Raw genomic sequence first — 12,494 nt, forward strand, 5'->3', positions numbered from 1 at the left:
AAACAGAGAATACATTCTGGTCCGTAGTTCTGGGGCATTTCACACAGCCGCCTGCCGTTTGGCAGAAATCTCTGCTGGTCTACTTCAACTCATCTGCCTGGTTTCCAGCTAGGCATTATCCACCAGCCAGAAAATGGCACATATCACGAACATAGCTGCTGGAAAAATGAAATCACGTTTTCAAGAATACAAAACAAAAAACCCACCACTGTTTTAAATTTTTTTTTCTTCATAATTTGAAATTTGGGAAAATTGTGAAAAAGCCTTGTTAAGAATGGTCTTAAACTTATAGCCAAAAGAGGACATATCAAAAACCTGAGCCAAAGATTTATTTTCATATAGTCATGGAACAGAAATACTACCATGTGATTGATACGTACAAATGAAAGCAACCACAAAAACAGAATTTCAGATTCAGAATACTGGGAACAAACTGTTTGTGACTATCTGGAGACAAGAATCATCTGAAAAATTGATTATGGGGCAGATTCTTAGAGATTATATAGGACTAGAGAAGCATGCAACTAAGACTGCCAAAATTCTCTCTGCTCTGGCATCATATGATCAACACATAGCTATGTCTTTCTTTCTTTCCTCATCCTATGAATCAGGACCTTCATACAAAGAAGTATTCCTCTATATCCTTCTGGGACTCCGGAAGGAACTATGACTTCAGTTCTGATCCAAATGACTTTATCTTCACTATGTGTTTTTTGCACAATGTACCTTCCAAGACAAGTAAATATATGAGTGCAAAAAAAAAAAAAAAAAAAGAAGATAATTTTTGACAAATTGATGACCATTAACAGACAGAAAAAAGGTTGTCTAAGAAATCATCACACCTTCAAAGTTCCAAACTTTGCACGGGCAATTAGGGCTTATTTCTAAGAATGAAACAATGTCTTCAGAACCTGACAATTCTGCCTGACTTGCTGCCATTGCTACTAAGTATTGATTTTAGCAGCTCTGTATGAAGTCAATAAAATACCTTAGTACACTCAGGACCATAAAGGTTGGTAAAACTAAAGGGTCAGATTATAAATCTCTAAAGAACAATATCATAACTTCATCTACGGTCCTCAAGCTCATAATGGTCATTTAAAAACAATAAAATCTAATGACATATTCAATCTGACCTCATGAGAAATGGAAAGGACAAAAATAAAAACAAATACTTAGCAATGTATTCTCCCAAGCCTCAATAACAAGTCAAATTAGGGACAGCACTGTCTTGATAGTGAATATATCCTAATCAATTACTGAAGGTTACTTATGACTTTGCTTTTGAAACCTTCTCTCAGTCACACAGAACGTACAGAAAAGATTTAAGCACACATGGGCTCCCTAAATAAATTCCTCATGTAGAATGCTCTTCAGCACCACAGCTCATGAAGTTGATTATGCACAAGATGAACAAGTAGAGGAACAAGACAACATTATGATATACATTTTCAAACAGCTGTTACATTATTGCCATATTTTACAACATCTGCTACTTCTTTCCTTAGCTTTTGCACTCCCTTTGCATTTACCCTTTGGGCTAATTTGTATTTGACCCTAGTAACATAGTCCTTTTACTCTACAATTTTGTGACAAACTATCATTGATTTAACAGTCATGCACAGTGCCTTAAAAATCAATGATTATAAAGAAAAAAAAAGAGCATGAGTGTGGTGGATCTTGATAACACTTCATCTCAGGTTTTTATTACAACTTTCCAATTTATCAACTTATTTTATCATTATTTATATCAGACATTGCATGTTGATTTCATATCCAGCAGATTTTGTCCTTTTGCAAACAATTTGTAACTGGAGGAGAATTAGTATCTTTGCGAGCACTGAAAAGAAAAACTGCACCGTGTATGGTGTGCTTCAATATATGTGGCTATATTTATAAGTCTGTTCTGTTGTTGTGGAAAAAGCAAATGACTGAATGACTTCTTATCTACAGTGATGCAACCAAGGGCAAATTTTGCTCTGAAGGAAGACATTGCTTTTGTAGATACTATTGTGCCAAAATTGAAAACTGATATTCTGACTCAACTGAAAGCCTAAACCTTTTCCAATACAGACCTTTTCCCCCATAAATAGTTTTCATGGAAGTGTTTAAAAACCAAAGCATTATTCTGAGCTTTTTCACTTTGTTAATATTATGAGATATTAAAGGCAAAGCACTTCTAGAGCAATGGCACACTGAATGCCACTCCATATATTTTACTGGGGGGGGGGGAGGTGGAGAGAAACGGTGGTTATGACTAGGTGACAGAAAAATTTTAATATTTGGAGATTACTTCTGAAAATTCATATAAAGTTTGGCTGCTTATCTGAATCCAGGCCAACTATGAGAGATTTCTCTTCCCCTACTGCTTTCGTTCTTTTTTCATTTATGCCCTTTTTTATTTCATCATGTTTGTCACTCTACTTCTGTCTTCCTCTGTCTTTCAACATGACGCTAGCTGTCTAAACACTCTTGGCTTCACTGAGAACAGAATGAAGAAATCCAGTTCCTCATTCCTCTCCTGAAAAAAAAAACCCCTGAATATATACTGTTGGGAGACAATACCCACTTCTGCTTGCATTACCACCTTTACAGCATGCTTTCAGGGAATTCATGAACCTGTGAGTAGCTAAGAAGGCAACACAGAAACTGAACATACTCAGCTATTTTTAAAAAAACAAGCTTCAGGACCAGTTCCATTTATCCTAGTGGATCTTATCTTTCAAAATTACTCATTCATCCATATGATATGCTATCATCATTACAGGCATACATACAGAATTCATTGAAAAATTTTAAAAGAAATGAGTCACTGGATTCTTTTTCCTAGAAGCTTAGCTGAATCTCTTCCTAAGAAGGTTTTTAACTGAATTTCATTCCCAGCATGTTCCTTTACATCTAAAACCAAGGTTTTACAGACAAATTAAATTATTTCCCATTTATGAAATGCAATACCATTGCAATTAAGTGATTCCAGAAATTCCATGTTTTGATCTTTGATTCCTTAAGAAAACTAGTATCAGAATTAAAAGATTAAAATGTTTTATTTCAGCAAAGAGGACATTCCTCACATGCATCATCAGGTTTCACAACCAAATTCATCATTTTGGAGTTGGGGGATAAGGCTTACTAACGCAGATTATATAGAAATCACTATAAAAAAAGAAGAAAGGAAAAACAGAGATGAAATAAGGGAAAATTCAAGTTAAGTCCCAAAAGTTTTTCTGCAATGTGGTCCTCTGTCCTCAAAGAGAAAAATACATTATTTCAAAATAACTCTGAACACAGTGACTGTACACACCACTCAGTACGTGTGTGGGTGTGTGTTCTGTGAAGACAGCTGAAAAGTGAACAGCCTTCCTACTGGAGATAACACACTGTAATACTAATCGTCTTTGCGCCAAGCAGTGGGAGGAAAGCCCTGCAAATCCTTCTCTATTATCTTACTAGGGAAGTAGGATTTTCCAGATATCACTGACATATAACATAAAAATCAAACAGGCTGGCTTATGGCCATGTATGTGTGCGATAATCTCCTTATGCATACAGACATACATTTTGCATACAGAAGGTTTGCATGTATACTGCAGTTTTCACATCCCCATAGTGCATCATTCATGTTCTAGTCAGTGATGCAAAAGTACCACCAACATATTTATATATACATCTCTTGCAGCAAGAAACATAAGACCAGTATCTGCTATATTATGCAGAATGTATTATCTATTAGAAAAACTGCATTGTGTAAGAACCTCAACAGTTATGTTACAGGATTCTGAAAGGTTAATGTGTTCATCTGTATTTTATGCACCGCTTTCCATAGAGGTCCAAAAATAAAATGCCTTGTACCGCATCCTCATTACATAAGTACTATATATATAGCATACAAGTTCCTCCTCTGTTTCAGAGCATTCAGAATTGTTACAGCATTTTGAGGAAAGAAGAGGTTTAGCAGAACTTTGTGTTATCCTGAATAAGAATGCTGCCTAGTAATGACTGTGTTGTAGAAATGTCAAGGCTGAAATTAGCAGTAGGTGGAGATCTCTTTAAGGGGAATTAAGTAAGTGGATAATGGAAGTGGCATACATATAGTATAGCAAGGAAATTCCTTGAACTCTGAAAGGAAGAAGAGCTTCCTTATAAACCTTAAAGAGGAGTTAAAGCAATTTTAAGAGGACTAGTGAAACCTAAAAAAAGTTGAAATCATTCAGAGTTCATCATTTAGCATAGTTCTTGCTGTTTCTACCAGTGGGTTAAAGGAGAAAGGGAGAAGAAAATAGTAAGAGCAAAACTGGTAATGGGGTAACATCCTCATCTTCAGCTTGTCAGCCTTGAATTTTGGTTCCACCAGAAATTAAGAGGGAGACTTGATTGTACATGCTGCACTGATTTTAGTCATTCATTACCCAGGTAATGCAATGGGATACATGCTCTGAGTTTTGGGGTGGCAGCTCAGAATTAGGTTTTGTTTTGCAAGGAAAGAACAGTAGTATATGCTTGCACTTCTTCAGAGAAATAGCTTGAAAACTTAAGCCTCCAAGAATGTCATATAAAGAACATGCAAGGATCAGGGATCATAAGACACAGAGGTACAAAACTTGCATAGTTTTGGTAATAAAGGTACTAAATAGAAGGTCTCTGAGGTAACCTATGACATATTTCTACCCATATTTGTGGTGTTAAAATAAACTGACTTTAGACCAAATTTTTCCAGGCAGCATAGGAATATGTACAGGTAAAGAACTGCATCATTTCACAGGCAGTTCAAGGAAGAACTGTGCTTCTCTGCGTTTCCACCATGCTAGGGGAAACAACCGGATTAGATCTTGTCCTTAATATCCTGCAAAAGCCACCCCCCTTTACTATTCCCTAAGCTGTCCATGTATTGGTCATTTCTTGTACAACCTTCTACTATCAAGTTTTCCCACCTTTAATCTTTCTCTTCTTACTCATCTCTCATCGCATTCCTTTCTGTCTTTCCCTTCTCTCTTTCACCCTAATACTTTTCTGGATTGTTTCACTTTCTCTCTCTTTAGGTAATGTTTATCTTTTAGCCTTCTCTTGCTCTCATTGCACCATCTTTTAAACTGCATGTTAACCAACTCCCTATATTTTTATTCATCTGATCTTCCGACCAGTTTCCTGCCTATACTTTTTCTAATTTTATTTAGGGTGAAAGCTCCTTGGATAAGGGCCATGTCTTTATTAATGATTGTAAAAAACTGCCCATATGTATGGGTACAAATTATTTTTATAGTAGCCTTTGTGATTGGAAACCATCTTTCCTTGCCTGCATATACCTCTGTTTTCTTTTTTTCCCTGGAATACCAAACAAGTCCCATTTGTAAAAGGATTAACTGCCTTCGATTTCCCTCCTTTCTTCTCCTACTCCCTCCTTCTTTCTAATTTAATTAAGCCATTTTCTTGCCTAGAGCTTGGCAAAAATATCATCTAAAACCAGGTCCACATTATGTTTGTGCTGCTGTATAATTAAAAGCAACTTAATGTATTAAACCTGTGTTTTGGTAAAAGAACTGACACGCAGGCTTGAAAATTCACATATCAGTTTCAGCACAAGCAATTCAATGCAACCAAAATATAAAAATCTGGAGGAGAAGAGTTGATAAAAAAATGCAACCTCAACTATCAAGGTCTAGTCAACATACCATGCTTACATCTGAAAAGGACCTGGCACAATTCTTTGTACTGAATATCAACAAGAGGATGGTTCTGCTTCTCACGTTCCCCCTCTTTTTAGCTATGATAAGACCAAAGAGCTTTTTTGAAACTTTTTGATAGGGTGCTGCTTTGTTTTGCTAAGTGGCTTGGCACTCTTTCAATTACCTTGCTTTGACAGATGTAGACAAATTGCTGAAAAACACACTATCTTCAACTTAGTACTAGAAAACACTAGAATTTATTCTACATTCTATGGCCAGATTTTGATGTTTTTGCTTATACTGAATGTTTACGAGAAACTGATTCTATTGGTTTGATGGGTTTACTTCCCTTCTACTTTAGTGATAGCTAAAGATCTGCACTGAATACATATGTATCTGTAGGGGATGAGGGGCTGGGTACACAAATATGTACCTCTGTAGGTACATACTTGTACATTTGCAAATACAGAACAAGGGACTAACTCCACAAAAATGAAACCAATATATTAATCCATCAGGAAATGGACTCACAATAATCCAACAAAATGAATAAATACAAGTGAAATTTATTAAAAAGACTATTTCCTAATACTGTCTTTCTTTCTTCCCCCTGTCACACACTTAATTTCCCTTTTTATCATCTTTTTCTGTAGTTTTCTTCCTTTTCACCTTCCATTTTCCCTGCAAATCACATGGGTAATCGGTTAAGTCCACTCCTGAGTATAACCATCAATTCCCAGACACAGCATCTTTCATTTCAATTTTTTTTCCTTATTACAGTTGCATTTAGAGGAAAATAAATAAGTATGTATCAATGTACTGCAAGTGCTACATCTGTGTACAAAAATACACAGATAATTAAACATCAGCAAAATATCAATAGGATTAGAGTGTCATGTTGGAACAAATCTTGATAAATCCTTCTGAATAACAATTCTCTAACTACAGCATCATAAGGGGAATATAAATTTATCCCATTAAAGTTTTGTTGGACAAAGAAAGACACATTAATACATCTGTTAGTCATTTTCTTACTACTAAGGGACTCTACTATTGTGCTACAGATGAAAGCTTTGCCCAAGAAGAGATTTGAAAATATGCAAATTAGCACTAACAACATAATAAATATCTTATTATTCATCAACAACTCAGTGGCATACTGGCCTATTTTAAAGGGTAAGTAATCAAAGTTTGTTGTATGTTTAGACATACATACCTACAACAGACATTTCTGGAACTGTGGCATGATATGGACCATCAACAAACTCTGGGGCATTGTCATTGATGTCTTGAACCTTAATAATGAACTCTGAAGGAGGCTCCAGAGGTTTATTTGTGTCCCTGTCAACTGCTTGAGCAGTTAGAGTGTACTCAGCTTTTTCCTCACGGTCAAGCCTTTTCATTGCATGAATGTCTCCAGTCTTGTCATTGATCACAAAGATTGTTCCAGCTCCATCTCCTGATAGGATATACTTGATTTTGCTGCTGCCAGGATCCAAGTCTGTGTGTAACTAAAAGAAAAAATAAGCATTTTAGAGATAGAAATTAAACCCAGATGTTTTTTTCCATTGGTCTAACCATACATTCTCTCAAGTTAGTCTTTTGTACTTGAAATTTAGCTCCAGTGATCCATATCTCAGCTTGAATATACAAGCAGAGTAGGGATTTGTATGCATGCTAATCAAAAGTGAATGTAATCATAGGCATAATTAGACTTTCTATTTAAAAAGCAGCTGTTATATATATTTTAAATCCCTGTTCTAAAATGGGTCTTCAGAACTATTATCAGTCAAAATGAATGAGCACTAAATGTCCTTAATCTGTTAGATCAAAGGGTAAATGGAGGATTAACAATAACATATATTTTAATCTAGTTACTTATACTTAGATATTACTTTCAACTCCTTTTAAGGTGTCTGAAGATGACTGAACACTAGCATCTATATAAACGTTTTAATTGACAGCATTCCCAAAATTTTAGAACTGTATCACAACTCCACTGTTAACTGAGCTTAAAAGGTTCTATGATCTTTATTCCAGAAGTATTACCCCTGAAAGAATACTTTGTTAAAGTAAGTTTCCAGACAGATGAGAAGAACCCTTACGCAAATCTTCCCATTTTTCTCCATCTCCTGTTAGAAAAAATAGTATCTAGGTTGTACTTGGTTCTTCAAAAAATAACAATATAGGATTATAATAATCTGAAACAGTGTAGGAAAAATAGGTTTTCTTCTTTACTTTTTTTTTATTGTTGTTAATTAAAAGCCTGAACTGAAGAACACTGGAGGCAAACAAAAGACTTCCACTGATTTCCTGTGGGCTCAGAGCCACCTCCTAAATACAAGGTTTTCTCCAATAACTTCTAATTTGCAAGGGCAAGTGCACCAATTGGTGGACAAAATGTATTAATGTCAATACATTCAAAAATACAGTATAATAATTCAAAGATTAATAATACAAAGAGTTACTACAAAGAGTAATAACACTTTAAGTGCAATATATTTACGATTATGTCTAACACATTCAATGAGAACATCATTAAAATTGCAACTTGCATTTTTTATTATTTATCTTTACCTCACAAAAGATGATCTGAAAGAAATATGTACAACCTGTTTGCCTTGCAACAAATACTACTAGACTTGGTCCTGTTTGCTGATTTTTGTGCATACAGCTCAACAGAAATTGTTGCTGGTTATGCATTTTGCACTTTGATGCATAGCAGTGGTGCTAAGGCCTGGCAGCATTGTCATTTGATATAAGAGCTAGTATTAGCATATTAAAATAGGTGAGGAGAAAAGTCTTGTAGCACTAGCTACAGCCATGTCCCAAGTAAGTTTTATGTCATACCGTAGGTAGGCTGTGCAGGTTCTTTCACAGATAACTGGTCATATACAGTTGTATCTGCAAATTAACTGTTCAGAAGTAAGAGCTTAGAAAACTCTTTAACAGCATCTTATGAAAAGGAATCTCAAATTGCTGCAATGAGCACAATGGATAACTGTAGTCAGGTTTGATTTTCCGGTTGATCTAGTATTTGCCCAGTGTTTTGGATCTGGGCAACAAGCGACTTTCGCAGATGTTATTTTCTTTCCAAGTGCTTTGGACACGAAAAGGCACTGAACAAAACCTAGGGCCATCAGTGCAGTCTCTGCTCTGCAACAGTAGTTGAAGTCCCATTGACTACAACAGATGTGTCTTGATCCTCTGTGTTTTGCTGGGCAACGCATTATTACCACACCATCATTTTAACATTTTTGAAAAAGCAGTTTAATTGCATGTGAATATGAATGGACTCAAACCAGTTCACTCTTCCTGCCCAACTCACATAAACACCTACATAGACTTCAAGTGACAGCTCAGTCCTCTTCACAAAACCTTGGTCTGCTATTTCTTTTCTTTTTGTAGTTGCCATTAGCTTTTACTTGAGAATAATCTCCACAATTTAAGTTCGACAGCACTCTCATGTTGGTTGATCCTGCAGTTTTATCTGCAAAGTAATATTAATACAACTTTTTTCTTGTCTTAAAGATTCTATTTTTTCAGAGCAGGTTTATACTCTACTTCATCTAGGTGTCAGGATGTATCCGTAACATAAACATTTATTTCCAGGGTCCCAGAACCTGTCAAGATCAATTCAGAATCTATCTGTCTTTTAAACAGATTGTTTATACTTTAAGCATCTGTTTGATCCCTGAATAAGATATATATGCTATTAACACTGCACATGAGTGTTTTGGCAGAATATTCTTAGTTGAATTACAGTGATGTCATATCATAACATTGTCTGGACACTCACAGCTCAGCAAAGCAATTGGGAACATCTCCAGTTCACCCAAGTACACAAACAGTTATGGTGAAAAAGTCTATTCTGAATTTCTAAGTGGGCACTGGCTGGATAAACTGGAGATTCTGCACATCTGTTTAAGAATGTACGAAGATTCTCCAATTTGCTATTTGCTAATAAGTAGGAGAGGCTGTCAGTATAATCTCCAGCATAAGATTTACCTGCATTACACAACAAAAAGTTATGGTTCATAAATCAGAACTGGGATAAATGAATGGAGACCTACAAAAGCTTTGCATTGCATTGCTAACAGCTGGAATGAAAAAGAGTCTGTGATTAGTATTAACTTACCAGAAGAAATGGTTAAAGTGCTATGTATCCCCCCCCCCCAAAAAAAAGACATTGCTATTGGAAACACTATAAACTGACAGACTAAACATTAAACCAAAAGTGGAAGTGCCAGAAGCATTTTATAACCTTAAAGTTGAAACTGAGTATGATCAGTAGAAGACCAATTTTTTACCCCCAAATTAATGATGCCAAAAATGATAGTATTATTCTTAGCTGTTTAATAAAAACAAACTATAACTATGGCATTTACTGAAATCATATGTACTCTTTATGGTGATATATTAAGATGTCTTTTCTAGACATCAAAGTTCTTACACTTTAATATCAAAATATTATAATAAATGACCTATGGAAGAGTCAATTTTTCGAAATCATTTCAGCATTTTGATTTAGGATTAAAACACCCACATCTACGTAGAGTGACAAATCACAGAACTGAAGTGAAATTCTAAGTCAGAAAGCATAGTATGTTTTTCCAAGTAACATTTACTCTCTTCTACGAGATGTGAATGATAATTTAAAGCAATTGTCAAGCTTCAGCAAGCTGTGTTCATGTGAAGGTTAAAGATCATTAAACACATAATTATATAGGGTCTAGGTGAATGACAGAGAGCCATAATGAATACGATAAATGAATATCAGTTTCGGCTGAAAAAGCCTCACAAATGTTGCAAATGTGAAACTGCTTTCCACACCTGTAGCTTTATTCATTGCGTTTGTGTTTAAAAGCTGACCTCCTATTTTTCAGAATGATATTTAGAAATATAACAAGAATTTCTATTTAACAAAGGAAACATCAATAGCTAGCCCATATGTCCTAGTACTTGATATGGTTCCAGAACTAAGAGAAAAGTACATTTACTGGAAAACTTAATTATCTTCAGTGAGTCAAACTCACTTCTTTCACATGAGATTCAGTTAACGAGAATTCAAAGGAAGTGAAATCTTCTTCTTCCTCCATCATTGCCTTCCCTGTGGGACACACAAACATCCCTCTCCCTTAAACTGGCAGATGCAACCCCATCACCCAATTTGTGCACGGATTTATGTCAACAAGAGAGGCTCTGGATCCTCTCCGAGTTTTAATGGTGATACGGATGCTCTGTATTAATACCCTACTAACAGCTCTCATGTAGCCTCAGCACAGGCCCTCTCCTAAAAAAATGAGCTTCACTCAAAATGAACTCTCTAAACACCAGAGTTTCTAATCATTATTAATTCCCTAGCTATTCTGTATTATAATACAGATGATGATCAACGAAGCCAGGATTAATGCTAATAGCACACATAGTGTACTACCACAAAACTAACATTATTTTCAGTAATAATGAATGCATATCTAGAAGTGTTGCCAACACGCTATTCAAATATATAGCATATATTTATAGTCTCCCATGTACATATATTACAAACATGCATAATTACAATCAATGCAAGAGAAACTGCAGAGATGAAACTTATTCAAAGAGCCTCTCTATTCTGTAGATTTAAAAGTACTACTCTGCAATAAAAACCAAATACATGAGCATGTTATTCATATTAAATTCTCCTATTCTACAGATGCTCATTCTTTATATTTTTAACCATGTTTTCTTAATGGATACTTGGTTCTATATATGTAGCCAAGGACTTAATGTATAGACCAACACAGCACAAGTTCCAAGATAGGTTTATGAAGCTCTTAAGTAATTCCTGGTGCACAGAGAAATGTATGAGTTTCTTCTGCAGATGGTAACTGTCTCACCTGCTCTCAGTCAGCTACCTCGCCAAACGATGGGCAAAACGATGACTTGCAAATTCAAGCCACCTGCTCACCATCAGGGAAAAAGTGCATAATGAACTCCAGGTCTGGTCCATATCCACAATTAGCAGAAACCTGTTCACCTGGCCTTTGTAGTAGGATTGGGCACTTTGCGTCCTCTCCAACTGTGTTGTTGATGTACAACTTCATACAGATTAGCCCATAATGAGTTATCATCAGAGAGAGGATTTGTAACCCCAACTTCCTTATATTTAGTCAAAAGGTATACATTTACCAATAACTCACAAGAGGGGGAAAATCTATGTATCATGAAAATACTCACGGACATTTCTAATTAAGAAGAGAACAAAAGGCATTATGTAGTCAAGTTTTTATTTGAGTTTATTAGAAAGTAATTAATTCATCCTCATATAATTACAAGGGAATTACCCCTTACTTGTTTCAAGGGAAAAGCCATTATATGCCTTTAAAACTTTGTATCATTCTTCTATGAAAGAATGTTCTTAATTTTGGAATCTTTCTTAAAAGATCAACTAGTGAATCACTGACTTTTTTACCTGATGTTACACACACACACACACACACACACACACACACACACACACATATATATATATATTACCCTAATGCTTTGACTTTTTCTATTTTTTTCCTATGCCTTGCAATAAAAATTCCTCATTTATGAGGCAGACCCCATTTAACGAATTTAGAGACACGATTTTTAGCTTTTAGGACTCTTTTCTAAATCCTCTAGTTTCTAAGAAGCTCTAGCTCATTCTGTAAGAGTGTGGAAAGATTTCAGTGGCTTTTGCAATCATTTATATATATCACTGCTTTTAATAACTGAAATGCACCTTACTCATCATGCGTTCCTTTCTGTAGGTAACCTTTTAGTCTTTTTTTTTTTTACTAAATAATATGAAAATCATTAGGT

At 35.3% G+C, this 12,494-nt stretch overlaps 1 protein-coding gene across 2 annotated transcripts in view; it reads right to left on the reverse strand.

Moving 5' to 3' along the window:
* The window catches only part of CDH8 (cadherin 8), a 150,526-nt gene that overhangs the window by 90,666 nt on the left and 47,366 nt on the right, over nucleotides 1–12,494 (reverse strand). For both annotated transcript variants that reach the window (XM_013941160.2, XM_013941159.2), the window contains one exon: nucleotides 6,877–7,171. In XM_013941160.2, coding sequence (XP_013796614.1) covers nucleotides 6,877–7,171 — 295 coding nt within the window. The remainder of the gene's footprint in view (nucleotides 1–6,876; nucleotides 7,172–12,494) is intronic.

The sequence above is a fragment of the Apteryx mantelli genome, chromosome 10 (assembly GCF_036417845.1).
Source record: "Apteryx mantelli isolate bAptMan1 chromosome 10, bAptMan1.hap1, whole genome shotgun sequence".
In the NCBI taxonomy this organism is placed as follows: domain Eukaryota; kingdom Metazoa; phylum Chordata; class Aves; order Apterygiformes; family Apterygidae; genus Apteryx; species Apteryx mantelli.